We start from the raw sequence: 15,105 nt of genomic DNA, 5'->3' as shown, positions 1-15,105 counted from the left end.
TTCAACACCAAGTCTTCACCCTGGGAGTCAGTTTTCCTACGCTTTCTCTGCAGACTGGGTGATTGTTTGTTGAACTCGAGATGTTGTTCTTTGTTAAAAATCTGCTGCTCTTCTACGTTTGTCCCGTCCTTCATGTCCTCGTGATTCATCGGTTTGCCAGAAGAATGTGATTTTTCTCTAGGCTGGAAATTAAAAGGAAAAGTAAACCTGGCTGCATATAAGATGTTAGCTTTACAAAGAAATATCATGCAATATTCAACTTTTTTCTTTTATCTGTGGCACGATGACTGGTATTAATGCAAGGTTACGTGTTCCAAAGTGCTGCACCAGAGAATGAAATGTATCGTCTTTTACATTCCAGTTTAGAATTTGGTAACAGAAGACCGCCTTGTTACTAATGGGATCAATATATTGTGCATGTTATTGTTGGCTGAACATTGCTATGATGTAAGGAGGAGTCCACCCGTTTAAAGCCTTGTACTTAGTAAGCTGTAGGCAAAAATTGTTTAGCTTTACATGACTTACATTTCAGGGTTCTAGCTAGGATTTAATTTTAGCGTAGTGGTACTGGCCGCATGTCAAGGGAGCAAAGCGACCGAGCAGGGGGATGGGGCCAGCTTTTAAAAAATTGACGTTAAAAAGGGGCCATTTTAGGGATACCCAAAGGGAAAAAATGTTATTTCTAAGGTATGTACAATGTATCCAATGGTAATTTTTCACATTTGATCTGGCATTCTTGAACAAAGAAATACAGTCACAATGCCCCTATGCTGTATTTAAAATTTAGCATAGGGGGTGAAAATTATAGCGTAGGGGGTGAAAATTATAGCGTAAGGGGCCCCCACACCACTTCGCGCTAGCTAGAACCCTGCATTTATTATAGATCTGTAACATAATGTGTAGCAGAATCTACCTGGACCTGACTTGACGCCATGCTTTGATCAGGGGCATCCTGGCCAATGTTGATTGCTGAATCAGGAAGCCTGCTACTCCCTGCACTAGCCGTGGATGTAGATGCACTGGACTTCTTACCACGTCGTTTCTTATGGGTAATCTTTGAGAAATCATGCTTGGGGCCTTTGTTCCATATGATAGCACGCCGCAGCCCAGACATCCCTAAATTGCACAAACACGTGTTAATTTAGCTTGCCACAAGATTATAGGTCGAAAATCAACTTTTGATCCTACCCTAGTTCCAATCCAGATTTTTCTCGGACCCTCCCTAGTTCCGCAAGGGTACTGAAGTAACGGGTTCCTCACTGGCCGCCCAGTGCGGAACTCACGGGAAAAGTGGCGTCGACACTCGGGGCCCTGTGCAGAAGAAAGCTCCGCACTGGAATTCTAGTGCAGAAACGGCTTTGTTCCAGTGCTGAAACACCGTCAGGGCAGGAATTCCAGAGCTAAATCGTGACTCGGCACTCGTTTTCCAGTGCTAAATTCCACTCAGCACTCGTTTGCCAGAGCTCGGAGGCCGTTCACCACTGGATAGCTAGTGCTGAATTCCACTCGGCACTCGCTACCAGTGCTCGGAGGCCGTTCACCACTGGATAGCAAGTGCCGAAGTCCCTAAGTAACGGGTTCTTCACTGGATCGTTCCAGTGCTTGGTGACTCTTGGTGCTGGAAGCCGAGTTCTCAAATCATTTCGGCACTGGGCCTCTGGTGCTTACGTCGGCCGGCCGCGCGGCGTACAGAACAGTATCTTAGGCCAAGTCTATGTCTGTAAAAATGTGAGGATCTGAGCCTTGCAGTATTGTCCTGCCGATCACCTTGTTGTCCCGATTATAATTTGCTTCCCGGGCGGTACGATCTCGAAAATATAAGTGTTAGAGTTCAAAGGCGGCATCTCGGTACCCTTTCTAAAGACAAGGTTTGATTTGCCGATTTATAGTTTCCAGTGCTGAAGCCGCCGACACTGGGCACCAAGTGTTGACGTAACTTCGGCACTGGAGATCTAGGACGGAAGCCGCTTCACCTCTGTATACCGAGTGCTGAGAAAGGAACCCGTTACTTCGGTACTTTTGCCCTAGTTCCTGGTCCAATAGATTTGCTCAAACCCTCCCCACATCAAATTTTTGTAACCACTCCGGGCATGAATTTGTAAGTTAAATATCATCTTGGCCGTTGCATTTTGATTATCGAAGAAATTATGTATTCGATCTATGGGCTAAGTCCTACCTGTAAAACCAGTTCGTTGTGATGAATATGTTCAGAATCAGAAAGATAATCTCTTGGCATCGACAAGTTCCATACACGTCAGCATAAGCTGGCAAACCGACGGCACAGATCACCGAGGTCAACTGCAGGTCAAGCTATGGTGTCTCCGCCTTCCACTATGTCAGCCAATAGCGTTGTACCATCCCGCATCGCATTCAACCATCCTGTGTAGCTCACCAATGGCAGCGTGGCTCTTTACTCTACTCTTTACCGTGGCTGATAGGACCGCCCTAAAAAAACCCAGAGCGATATCATTATAAACATAATAAATATCGTGCAATATTCAAGTTATCCGTGGTACGGTGACGCCGGTATTGGTGTAAGTTACAAGGCTACGTGTCTAAGATTCTTTTTATCTGTAAATCCGTGCCAACAACTCCGCAAAACGCCCGAAAGAGCAGAAAATCTTGGAAAATCCGACGAAAACATCTGAACTTACCCGCCATGTTGGTGTCAAAGGTCAACCTTCCGTGCAATGTCCCATGATGCCGCGCGCTGCGCAGGCGCAGTACCCCGGTTCCGCCTGGCCCGTGTGATTTCCTGTTCAACATGGTAAGCTTCTTCCCTAAAAACTTTTCTCATTTTTCTTCAAAATTACACACGATTTAACCACTTTTATCACTTAATAGCATGAATAACATGTCCTAGTTTGTGTAGAAATAGTTTCAGAGTGTTTCGTTGTTGTTATGTGGTGAAAAAATCGCTGAAAGTGGTACCCGATCAACCAGTAGCTATCTCATACCTTCACTCGTCCACTAGTTGCCCCTCCCCTAGCCTCCATAGCATGCCAAAAACTGGGGGTTTTGGGGGTCTTCAGGGTCTTTGGGAGCTTTTATGTGCTATTTTCTGATTGCATATAGACAACATAGCCGGCCTGGTTGAATTATCCCCATTTTTAGAACTGGGCTAATCAGAAAACAGCCGAAGACCACCAAACCCCCAGTTCTATAAGCCTGCTACGGAGGCTACCCCTCCCAAAAAAATGGGGCCAACGAAAATTTATCAACTCGTGATCTTTTGGCACTGGAACTTCCTGTCCTATTTTTCATGCTATGAAGTAGTTTTATCACTGCATAAGACACTGTTTAATAGAGACCTTATTTTCTACTAGCTTTGTGTTTTTTCTGTGTAAATTTTAAGGATTTTTGTGTTCACTTGTGAACATGTCAAGAGATATTTTGTGTAGTAAGTAAACAACGTTAGATCTCTCATATGTACTCTATACACGTAGTTACGACTTATATAAGATAGCTGAATGCTGGTGTCTTGTATTTCTGCTAGGGTGGAAACAAAATTGCAAAGAATGCTTTGAACACAGTACTTCTTGATTAGTTCAACAATAGCAGCACACTTTTTATCACATCACTTATGAACTGTCAATCACATACTTGGTGTACTTCAGTGCCTGCAGATTTAAGGATGTTTCATTTTCATTTACTCTTAAATATCCAGAGCAACACACTCAGGTCCTAACTATCCCTCTTGTTCAGGTATCCCTGAGTTTTAAAAACACCAACACCAACACTGACAGCGATGTTCACAATGTGTAGTTGGCTATAATATAATTTTTTTTATAAATGCGAGCTGTAGTGAAACCGTATTGCACTACCGTACTACTACCGGTAGCTACATTTGATTACCTCATTAGTTAAGGATAGTTGAATTTACCTCTACCTTACTTGTCCCCATATATAGTCTGCGACATAAAGGATCCTACCCATAGTGTCCACACAAAATACACTTTATTGGTCCATTCAAATGGTCAATCCTGCCAAAGAAATTGGGCAATCTTTGGCAGGATTGACTGTTTGAATGTATGTTTAATCATGTTATATAATTATAACAGTTATCTTCGACTACCAACTACTATCTTAAAGGAATAATGCGGTTGGTTGTTCCCCCCCCCCCCAGTCTGCGACGTTACGCCCGTACCTGAACGCCGTGCGTTCCACGCTGACGGCAGCCATGTGTCTGGAGAACTTTTCCTCGCAGGTGGTGGAGAGGCACAACAAACCGGAGGTGGAAGTCAGGTGGGTTCAGACCCAGTTATCAAACACCAACTAACACTCACACACACACTCAGGGAAATGACAATCCCCTCATCATATGCAAATGTATTATGATCTGCAAGACCACATTTACTAGTAGACTAATACCTCTGGGAAATATGGTAAAATGGGTGAGAAGTCCCAGTGTGTGTAGTATGATGAACACATACATGTACTGTAGATTATTAAATTTATGGTGCTTGATAGATTCTTTATTTGCAATATTGTATCCGAAGGCTAATTGCTTTTACAGAGAAAAAGGTAGTCCAATACAATAATACTAATAATAGGAAACAGACAACTTAATGATATCCTTGTGTGATATCACATTTTTGCTCAGGAAGCTGATCAGTATATTACATGAACAGATGAACATATACGTGTAGAAGTTAGAAATGGATATTGACTTTTGAGCTGTTGAGTTTGGTCCGTATTTTACTGTGGGTAAAGTCAACACATTATTGATTGGGCAGGGTGAGTTCATTTATTATTGAAGCACATGACTGAGGTCAGAATGAGCAGTGTGAGTCATCAACACTGTGAACTGTACTTCTGTCAGGGAAAATACTTTTAAAAGTGTTACGATATTAGATATATAGAAGTTCAACCATTTGAATTCTTCTTTGAATGTGTGTACATATGTGTGTGTTGTGTGTGTGTATATGTTTGTTTGGCAAGACATCATGCCAAGATGACTTTTAACAAAACAAGTTTAGTTGAATGCAACAGAAGTATGTACATGTACACAGTCTTCTTTGTCATGATCTTTCTTGTGAAACTGTTCATGAAATTCCTCAACAACAGATCTAGAGTTGTGTAAACTTTATGACTCCATTAATAATGGATTATTTGGGGGCCAAACAATAGTTAAAGCTTGTAAACCTGCCATTCTCCTGCAGTCACTATGTGTCTCTGACAAAAGGTAGTGGATGCTACCTGAAGCGTCTGACTGTTTCCAAAATCATATCCAGTTGCTTGAGGAACTGTTTTTTGGCGTATCTTATTACCTGGATGCCTTAAACCTTCACCAATGTATGCATGTTTTTGTTTGAACACATTTCAGGAGTAGCAAAGAGATGTTGACTGTTCTATGATCTTTTTTAAACTGTTTGTGAAATCCCTCTGCATCAGTATTGTGTAAACTAAATGTAACTCCATAATCATGCATGTTTTTGTTTGAACCCATTTCAGGAGTAGCAAAGAGTTGCTGTTGCAGCCGGTAACGATCAGTCGGAACCAGAAGGAGAAAGTTCTCATCGAGGGATCAGTCAACTCTCTCCGCATCTCCATAGCTGTCAAGCAGGTAAGGTCTAGCCTAGGAAAAACCTAGTGTTTCCTGTTTCCCGACTGACCCTAGAAAAAACTGCCAACCCTAGCCTTTTTTGGGGTGGACCCCTACAAGGGACATCAATTTTTGGAGCTGATTGACCTTTCCTAGCTCCATGATCTGACATCTAATTAGTGATAAAATGCTTTACAATCGGTTTTTCAACATTGACATTGAAAATATAAGTGTCCTCATGCGGGTTTTTCTTCGTTAAACCAAGGACATTATACACAGTGTATAATGTCCTTGGTTAAACTGTACTTTGTTAACTAACAGTGTTTGCCAACTAGCAATGTGTATATACATGTACATTGTACCATTGGTTCATTGATTCTTACTAGTGTGTATTTGCAGATATTACTATAACTAGTATAAGCGTGTATTTTGAAAAAAAAAATTATTTCTACCACTGTTCTAATGTATCTTGGATGACTTGTTTGCATTCTGATGAGATTGCTATATAAGTTCATGAGTTTGCAAATGTGTTGTTGAATGAAGATTGTTCTGATGTATCTGTGGTGTTCTGTTTTCAGGCTGATGAGATTGAGAAAATTCTGTGTAACAAGTTCATGGGCTTCATGATGATGCGAGCAGAAAACTTCTTCATCCTCAGAAGAAAACCTGTAGAGGTGAGACTTAGAGACTTGGGTTTATCTAAAAGAAAAAGTATTTTTTAAGAGTGAAATTATTATACATTTATTTTCCTTGTATGCGTGCTTCTGTGTTTCCCCAATTTGTACATGTACAAACATGAGGATGGGACTAGGTAAGGTACAGACAAACCAAAGAAGACCACTCAGGTGACCAATAGAATCTGGTTTATGTGGACAAGTCATTTAAAATGGACAAAAAAAAGGCAGGTTTATATACATGTATAATAAATAAACTTCTTCATCCTCAGAAGAAAACCTGTAGAGGTGAGACTTAAGAGATTGTCTTGTGTTTATCTGAGAAAACTCCTGTTAGTGGGGTAGTGTGGCATAAACAGTAGCGTGTTTGGCTCAGAACCAAGAGGTCCTGGGTTGGAATCCCACCAAGTCACCAACCTTGTGCCCTTGGGAAAGGCACTTTACCCGACTTTCCTTACTTTGCTCAGGTGAAAATGAGTATGCCAGAATGATCATTATCATGATCAGGGGCATTAAAAGAAAAATAAAAGGTGAGACTTAGAGACATGTGTTTGTCTGAGTGAGAAAACTCCAGTAAAGATAAATCTAAAGTTAGTAACATACCCTTTTGAGGTTATAGGGGCAGTTTGTGCACTGTTTCACTTTAAAATGGTCAAGAACCAATGAATTAAATTGGTGTGGCCTGAGGGGCAAACTTCCACACAGAAGTGATGTACAAGCACAAGTTGGTGTTATGTGTAACAAACAAACAAACAAATTGATTTTGATTTCCTTGTTCGATGTTTTTCCCAGGGCTACGATATCAGTTTCTTGATCACAAACTTCCACACGGAGGCCATGTACAAGCACAAGCTGGTGTTATGTGTAACAAACAAACAAACAAACAAACAAACAGTTTAATTTTCCTTGTTTGTTTTATCATGAAAGTTCATCTGTGTTAGTAGTTACATGACTTGTTTAAAGTTAAAACTTTTGGTCCAACACAAAAAGTTCTCTCACCTAGAGCTTTCAACCAGTCACTCTAGTCTTCCTCAATAGACTGACCCAGTGAGACTTCTTTGAAGTGTGACATCAACACTGGGTCAAAGGTATCTGGTAGGCGATGTCGGCCCCCGTTGCACCAAACGTTTTAACTTTAAACTTCCTTGTTTGTTGTTTCTTCCCCAGGGTTACGACATAAGTTTCTTGATCACAAACTTCCACACGGAGGCCATGTACAAGCACAAACTGGTGGACTTCATCATCCACTTCATGGAGGAGATCGACAAGGAAATCAGCGAGATGAAACTCACCGTCAACGCAAGGGCACGTATATGTGCAGAGGAGTTCCTTAAGAATGTGAGTACCAGGGCACGTATATGTGCTGAAAGGTGTGAGTACCAGGGCACGTGTATGTCCTAAAAAATGTGAGTACCAGGGCACGTATATGTGCTAAAAAATGCGAGTACCAGGGCACGTATATGTGCTAAAAAATGCGAGTACCAGGGCACGTATATGTGCTCAAAGATGTGAGTACCAGGGCACATATATGTGCTAAAAATGTGTGAGTACCAGGGCACGTATATGTGCTCAAAAATGTGAGTACCAGGGCACGTATATGTGCTCAAATTGTGAGTACCAGGGCACATATATGTGCAGAGGAGTTCCTTAAAAATGTGAGTTTGCTTGTTTGTTACCTCCATGAAAAAGGGAGGTATTGTTTATGGCGTGTCTGTGTGTGTCTGTGTGTGTGTGTGTTTGTGTTTCCGCACATTTGTAGTCAGTATAACTTCATAACGCCTTTATGGATTGTGATGACATTTGGTATGCTGGTAGGTAGTAGGAAGGCAAAGGCCAAGGTCAATTATGGGCCTCCTGTTGGCTGACCTTGGTACTGCAGCTGAACTTCCGGTTTTTGTATCTTTTGTCCTAACTGTATTTTGTCTCTTGTGTCCACAGTTCTAGTGGAAGTCGCCCATCTCTCTCCCTCACTGCAGGCCAGACAGACGACAGTCGTGTACAAATGAGCACCCAGAGGACTCTCTTTTATACGTTCATGCTAGATCTATAATAGTACATGTATCCGTAAATAATTTCATCAGGTCGAAAGATACTTAGGGTATACAATTTTCTTCTTACACAACCAGTAAAGGTTCTCACCTGCTTACGTTTGGCGATAAATAGTGGCGAGTTGCAGAACTCCAGTCAGAAGCTCTGAGGAAGGTGTCTGATAGACATCGAAACGTAAGCAGGTGAGAACCTTACTGGTTGTGTAAAAAGAAAATTCTATACCCTAAGTACATGTATCTCTGATGCTCTTTCATTGTATTCTGTTGATACTATGAGAAAATTTTTTTTCCATGATATATGGAACAAGTATAATTCTAGTAGAATAGTTCAGATGATGCGCATTTATATCATGCTATATTGGCATGCAGTTTATGTACCATTGGAGTCAAGCGTTCTAAATTTAAAGCTTGGTCACTTGCACCAACTTTGTGACGCTATGTTCGTCATTAGCATTTATTACATTAAAAATGCCCCTCAATTATTGGAAAAGAAGGAAGAATCTATACGCCTTGTCTTCTTGGGTATAAGACCTAAGAAAGACCTTGCCAAGAAAGAGTCATATTTTGCTTTTCAATGATCTTTATTAAGTTTAGCAGCTATAATTGAAGAAAGTTTTCCTGTACTGATGCAACAGTGATGCTTGTTGTGAATACCAGAAGCTGCCATAAGCAGTGCGAAGTTTTAATCATGATTAATGCTAATTAAAAGGAAAAGTAATGGATAGATGAAATAAGAGAATAGATGGAAAAAGGTCTGAATGAAGAAGTTGTCACCAAGAATGGTTCAGACACAAATAATCTTTGGTGCACAGACCTTTGTCATTTTTGATCAAATTCGTCATAGGCCATTTTGCGATTTTGGTACTGTAGAATTTTCAAACTGGCTCAGAACCTACTGAAGCAACAGGATGAAAGACAGCCTTTTCTGTAACAACACAGCTGAATTTTGCAGGACACGTGCATGACTAATCAGGCTTTTAGCTAGGGGGTGTCCAGGGTGTCTTTTGGATGCCCTGTACTGAAAATAGTAAGAAATTGGACGCCCTACTTTTTGGTAGGACACCCTAAAGACGCCCTATTTTTTCCACTTCCAACCCCTGCCATGCACACATGCCTCCTTTCAGAATACAAAAATGATGGTTTACTGAAGGAAAAAAACTCAAATTCCTCAAAATGCAGAAAGTTGTGTTTGAGGGAATTATGAATGTCAAAAAAGCCCCCCTAAAAAGGTCACACACTGTGCGTCTTTGCTGCGTACAATAAAAAAATGGACACCCAACAAAAAAATCATAGTTAAAAGCCTGTGACTAATCCAAGAATGGCCCCATTTTGTGGTTGTACATGTATGAGACTATGACCGTTGTACGACACATTTGACTGTGTCTTTATTCAATGAAAGCCCTCTACAGCAAACTCACAGCCATACAAATGTCCTAGCCTTAGAATAGATGATTCATGCAATTCGATTACAATTTTTGTACATTCCATTATTTTCTTCTGTTATCCCTTTTCTTGCAAGGAAAGTACCCACTTCAAAAGACTATCCTAGTCTTACAAAAGGTACGAAGCTGACGTAGTAGGTGGGGTTAAAAGTCGTTCTAAAGCTCTTAAAATAACAATCCGGTGTAAGAAAGTTCCACTAAGCTGTTAAAGGTAACTGAGGCTAAGGAAAAAATGTTGTGTTTCCGTCCTCTAAAAATTAGGGTTGGTAGGTATAGGAATTCCCTTTTTTTTTCTTTTCTTGTTACAAAGATTTTGGCAGAAGTGATAAAAAAAATACAGTTTTACAATGAAAAACTGGAAAGCATCAGGACTAGGGCTCCAGGACCCGTGTCTGTTGTTCGCTTGTTGGAAGGGGACAAATAGTTCATCCAATTTACCGGTATTAAAAATCTGCCTCTGAAAATGTGCATGAAATAACATTTCAAAGGATTTCAAATAAAACAAAAAAATTATGGCCTTGCCAGCGGTCATCCCAAAAAATGCAAGTTTTGGCAGGATTTTGCTAAGATTGGTCAGGAAACTGGAAACGCAACAATTTTTTGTGAGGTCTGATTAAAATGCAGAAGGTAATAAAAAGTGTCATTGATGATTTGGTAGCTAAACGTTAAGTAGTAGAGCGGCATATTGGATATTATATTTTTACTCTGAGATTCTGAATAAACAGGAATGCCTGTGATTACATGAAACTGCATCTCAAATGTATTTCTTCTCATTTTCTCTACTACAGCTTTTACAATGGCCAAGGCAGTGTCCCTTTCACAAGCTGTCTACGAGTACATGCATGTTACCTTATCTTAGTACTCTCCAAGCAGAGGTTGATGGGGCAAGATTGCTACCTTTTTTATATATGGCCCATTTTTTGGTGGTGGTGGGGTGGGGGTGGGGGGTTGGTCGCTACCCCCACTTGGGTGGCATATTGTACCCTCTCTGGCCAATGGATACTGCCAGGTCAATTTGATACTGTCTTTTGCCACCCTAGGATCTGCTTGGAGATTAGCACCTTAGCTCCTCCTGTGACTAGTCATTTAAGGCACATGCATTGTATGTATGTATTGGGATACACAAAAAGCTTTTCTAAGAATTGCAGTGTTTTGCCATGCAGAGCACACCAACATTGTTGTTCATCCTTATTCCCCATGCAAGCAAATGTCAGCAAGGTAAACTATCTTTGTGTTTAAGAAAACTCCAGTGTCAGCTGTTGTTGCTGATGGCACACCCCTTGGCTCCTTTACTGAGGAGGTATGATCAGGAGCGGTTCGTCACATGCAGACCTGGCGATAGAAGACAAGACACAACTACATGTTTGATACATTTGTAAATAAATACATACCACGCTAGCCTCTTTTACAAACTTTCTAGTGGCCTCTCTCTCTTCACCGGGAGAGCTGTATTGGAGGTCTTTCCAAGAGGATACAGCTGTCCTACCCTGATAATACCCTCCCACTGACACAAACACACACCGCTACCAGCGGGCTAGCCCCCTGCTGTAGTACTTGCATAACTGTGTGGCCCAAGAGCTACAGAGATGGGCGCCACCCCTATGCTCTGCAATAGAGTGGAACGGGACCGTTTTTAATACAGCTCTCCCAGCGAAAAAAAGCTGCCAGGTCCATAGAAACAAACAGGCTGCTGGAAATGTCCGTACAGGAGGCTAGATTTTCACACAACCAATGGATCAACATTGTACACACAACATGTCTGGAATTCTGCATGTGTTTTTCTTTCACATGGTGGATATTCAATACAGCTGTGAAGGCAAAGACTAACTAGAAAGGTCTGCTCTGCTCTGTTAATTCTTAGTCAAATACATTCGTATTTGGTGACAGGAGTCTAAATCCCTCCTACTATAAAATTGCAACATGATGTAACCCAACACTAGTTACCATGGTGAGAGACAGTCTGGTCATTGACCAGGTCAGAGGTCAGTGTTTGGAACAGAAGAAGAAGAAGAAACGTTAAACATAAAGATTGCAACATACTTGAAGAAGTTGACCTCCCCGTACATGCACTTGCGGTAGATCTGATTGGCCTTCTCCTCGTTGATAAGCCCGGAGAGGCTGCATCCGTCCACGACTTCTTCAACTTCCTCCGCACTTTTGTAACTGCCGTTGTCCTCAATCCAGAACTTGTAAATGTTGGATTCCTGTCGAGAAACAGTTGAAATTCTGATGGCCTCCTGTGCAGGCCTCCGGGTGGGTGGGAGTTTTGATACTGCGTCCTTTTGCTGGCCATACTACAACCCGCATGGGTACAGACCTTCTCTGGGAGGCTAGTTGTAGGATTGCCGACAAAAGAAACTGGAGGCCTGCACAGGAGGCTAACAAAAATTCTGAGAATATGCAATACAAAGTGTCTATAATCTTTTACCAGCTTACTACCGGTAATTCTTAGTACGTTCCTTCTCACTCCAACCAAGGAGCTTTTAGGGAGACTAAAACCTCCTTGCTCCAACTTGTACATCTGAACTACAAATTGTATAAGTTAAAGCTTTATTAAAACCAGCTGAAAATTAGGTCTAGGAGAATTAAAGTAAAATTGGAAAGCACCTGTTACAGCACCAGGGCTGTCTACTAGATCTGTCTCCCTGCTTGCTTGTGGGGAAGTGACAAACATTTCACCCAGTTTACTTTTTAAAAAAACTGCTTTTGATGATGTGTAAAATTACGTTTTAGATGGGTTGAAATTCAGATGGATGATTTTATGTCCCTTGGCAAAAAAGGGCTAGGGTCTCTATGTTTTGCTGCTGTCTGTAGTAAAACCAGAACCACAACATACCTTGTCGTAACCACCTTTCTCCATCATTTTAGCCAGGTAGGGCCACAGTCGAAGACATGGAATCATGGACACCAGATAGTACAGGGCCTCCTCGTTGTGCGCTATCTCGTGCTCCAAATCCACGTACGCCTGAGCAGCCGGACCGAGGTCTGCACCATCTGGCTGTTAAACAACAAGCAGGAATTAGTGCAAAAATCATATCAGATCTGAAAAGAACTTGAATGTAACATTTCAAAGCAAATGCAAATTACCTTCACATAATCTAGCCTAACAAACTACGTACTGCTCTGTCTTTTCTTACTCAAACCAAGGCTTTCTCGAACACATTCATATGGTGACCAGGCCCTCTTGCTCTGTCCTGCTACATAATGTAACCCAACACCACAGGGTGTCTGCAAGAGCACTAGTTACCATGGTGACAAACGTCTAACCCAGGACATTGGAGACTTAATTTGTTGGAAGAAGAAGACGAAATAGAGCAAAAACAATATGTTTTCCTTCTGTGAAGGTAAACATAGTATGTTTTGGGAAAGCGAACAATGAAATATTAAACTAGATAGTGACAAAGGTCAACTGGAATTTTTCAAATCAAGTCCTTTTCTCAGCTTGCTGTACTTGATATCTACAAGTTAATCTTACCTTGAGAAACCAGCTTTCATACAGCTCCTGTGTGTAACCCTTGTAGCCCTCGTACTGGCCCTTGAAGAACTCTTCAAGGGGAGCTCCCTGAACCTTGTCTGTAAGGAACTGGAGGTTGTCAGTGGCGGCGTTGCAGTATGCGGCATCCTGAACCGTGTACTGGCCATAGTCATTTGGGTCGAGGTTTCCATGTGCGATGCCCTGAAATGCGATACAAAGTATTGCGAATACTTCGTGAATAATTTCATCAGGTTGACAAGAGACTACTAGTATGTAAGAAGGTTCTTTATTGAACAACCTGTGAGTTTTCACATCAGACATCCTGCCGACCTTCTTTATAGCAACAATGGCACCTCATTAATATCATTGCCATGAACAAGGTGACAGACGGTCATCGTCTGTAAAGACCCACCGGTTGTCTAATAACGAACCTTCTCTCTCTCTCTCTCTCTCTCTCTCTCTCTCTCTCTCTCTCACGAAGAGAAAAAAAAAGCATCATTATTACGCACATGCCAGTGTACTTACCTGGATGAACTTCGTATCCCATGCTGCGTCGACCAGGTCCAAATTCTGGTCCCACAGACGCTCACTCAGGGTTTTCTCATCGGCAACTCGCTGTTGGGCAGTGGCTCGCAGTACGTCGGGGCTGTCGACTTCGTCTTTCTTACCCGCCTTCTGGAAGGCTATAGTCGCTTGCAGGAAGGCCTTCAGGACCCGAGGGTTTGCCAGCCTGTTCCTTGGGCTCTGCACATTGTATCTGCTCCTGTAGTTTTGTCGTAAGAAACATCTACATTAGCATGTTTAAAGTTAAAACTTTCGGTCCAACACAAAAAGTTCGAGCTTTCGATCAGTCACTCTGGTCTTCTTCAGTAGATTGACCCAGTGAGGCTTGTCACGTGGCTCTACATTAGCAGTTGGTGGACTGATTCTAATTGTCGACGAATGTGTCAAACTGCGGGCTGAGCACTTTTCCATCTAATAGTTTATCATGCACAGTCTGCACGCAGACATTTACGTATACCTTAAAGCATACTCTTTTCATTCGACTGAAAACTGAACATTTACAAATGCTTCAGATATGCTTAAATAAAATGCAGTAATAAATGTCACCCAGTGAGGTTGTTTGGCGTAGCGGAAGAGTGTTCGACTCGGAACCAAGAGGTCCCGAGTTCGATTCGAGTCCTGACATGCCACCGATCTTGTGCCCTTGGGTGAAAATGATTATTGTATTGTCCCGTGTTGGTGGCGGCATTAAAATAAGTTGAAGAAACTTGAGTGTGCCGTCACCACGTCTTGTGATTACGTATTGGATTATAAAAAAAGTGTGTGGCAACAGTCAATGCAATTATTTTAATAATTTGAAATCGGTCTATTACACCTTTCCACGCACAACATAGCACGAGCAGGAATGGACCAAGCAGCTTTTGTATAAAGTATATGTATATATATATGTATATACTAACCTTTTGGTTGATGTGGCCATCGCAGTCTCCAAGTTCAACTGTCCCCCAAGCTGCTTTTGTTTTTATACTGAAGGAGTCGATTACTGTTAGTAAAAAGGACAAGCAGTAAACGAAATGCCAGTAAAGTCGACCGGACGTGATTTTTATTAATGCCTGTGGCAACATTGTATGACCCAAAACAGTAAAAGGGGTGATATTGTCTATTGTTACGTCAAATAAACAAATAAACAAACGTGGCATAAGGAATGATTGGTTCCGTAACCGGCCATGTTGATTTGATGACTTAGTATATGGATGACATCCGCGCGCACATGAATTTTCACGATTTTTCTTTAAAAGATGGACTGATAATCGTATAATCGTAGAAATACTGCTGACTTTGTCATTGAATAAAAAGTTATGTCTGAATTTTCCTTTGAAATCCTCTGTAAAACGCAGGAAGTGCCATTTTAGAAGGG

The 15,105-nt window shown here is 41.5% G+C and overlaps 2 protein-coding genes and 1 long non-coding RNA gene across 3 annotated transcripts in view; 1 reads left to right on the top strand and 2 right to left on the bottom strand.

The window, feature by feature from the left end:
* Positions 1 to 47: 47 nt before the first annotated feature.
* LOC109464970 lies at positions 48 to 2,679 on the bottom strand. Its single transcript, XR_002139924.1, has 4 exons — positions 2,655 to 2,679; positions 2,177 to 2,445; positions 914 to 1,116; positions 48 to 182 (listed from the first exon to the last, which is right to left on the bottom strand). It is a non-coding gene; the product is annotated as an uncharacterized LOC109464970 (long non-coding RNA).
* LOC109464969 (actin-related protein 2/3 complex subunit 4) lies at positions 2,668 to 8,365 on the top strand. Its single transcript, XM_019762088.1, has 6 exons — positions 2,668 to 2,767; positions 4,127 to 4,245; positions 5,455 to 5,566; positions 6,124 to 6,219; positions 7,387 to 7,557; positions 8,158 to 8,365. The coding sequence occupies exons 1-6, from the start codon at positions 2,765 to 2,767 to the stop codon at positions 8,161 to 8,163; spliced, it is 507 nt and encodes a 168-aa protein (XP_019617647.1). The 5' UTR covers positions 2,668 to 2,764; the 3' UTR covers positions 8,164 to 8,365.
* A 2,292-nt stretch (positions 8,366 to 10,657) lies between these two features.
* The window catches only part of LOC109464968, a 5,880-nt gene continuing 1,432 nt past the window's right edge, over positions 10,658 to 15,105 (bottom strand). The window contains exons 2-7 of the mRNA XM_019762086.1: positions 14,648 to 14,730; positions 13,710 to 13,947; positions 13,185 to 13,385; positions 12,546 to 12,707; positions 11,750 to 11,913; positions 10,658 to 11,041 (exon numbers count right to left, since the gene is read on the bottom strand). Coding sequence (XP_019617645.1) covers positions 10,999 to 11,041; positions 11,750 to 11,913; positions 12,546 to 12,707; positions 13,185 to 13,385; positions 13,710 to 13,947; positions 14,648 to 14,667 — 828 coding nt within the window. The 5' untranslated portion in view covers positions 14,668 to 14,730 and the 3' untranslated portion in view covers positions 10,658 to 10,998. The remainder of the gene's footprint in view (positions 11,042 to 11,749; positions 11,914 to 12,545; positions 12,708 to 13,184; positions 13,386 to 13,709; positions 13,948 to 14,647; positions 14,731 to 15,105) is intronic.

The sequence above is a fragment of the Branchiostoma belcheri genome, unplaced genomic scaffold (assembly GCF_001625305.1).
Source record: "Branchiostoma belcheri isolate BF01 breed outbred unplaced genomic scaffold, Haploidv18h27 scaffold144, whole genome shotgun sequence".
NCBI classification, from domain to species: Eukaryota; Metazoa; Chordata; class Leptocardii; order Amphioxiformes; family Branchiostomatidae; genus Branchiostoma; species Branchiostoma belcheri.
The sequence above is the reverse complement of the archived record's forward strand: the minus strand, read 5'-3'. Positions and strand labels throughout refer to the sequence as shown.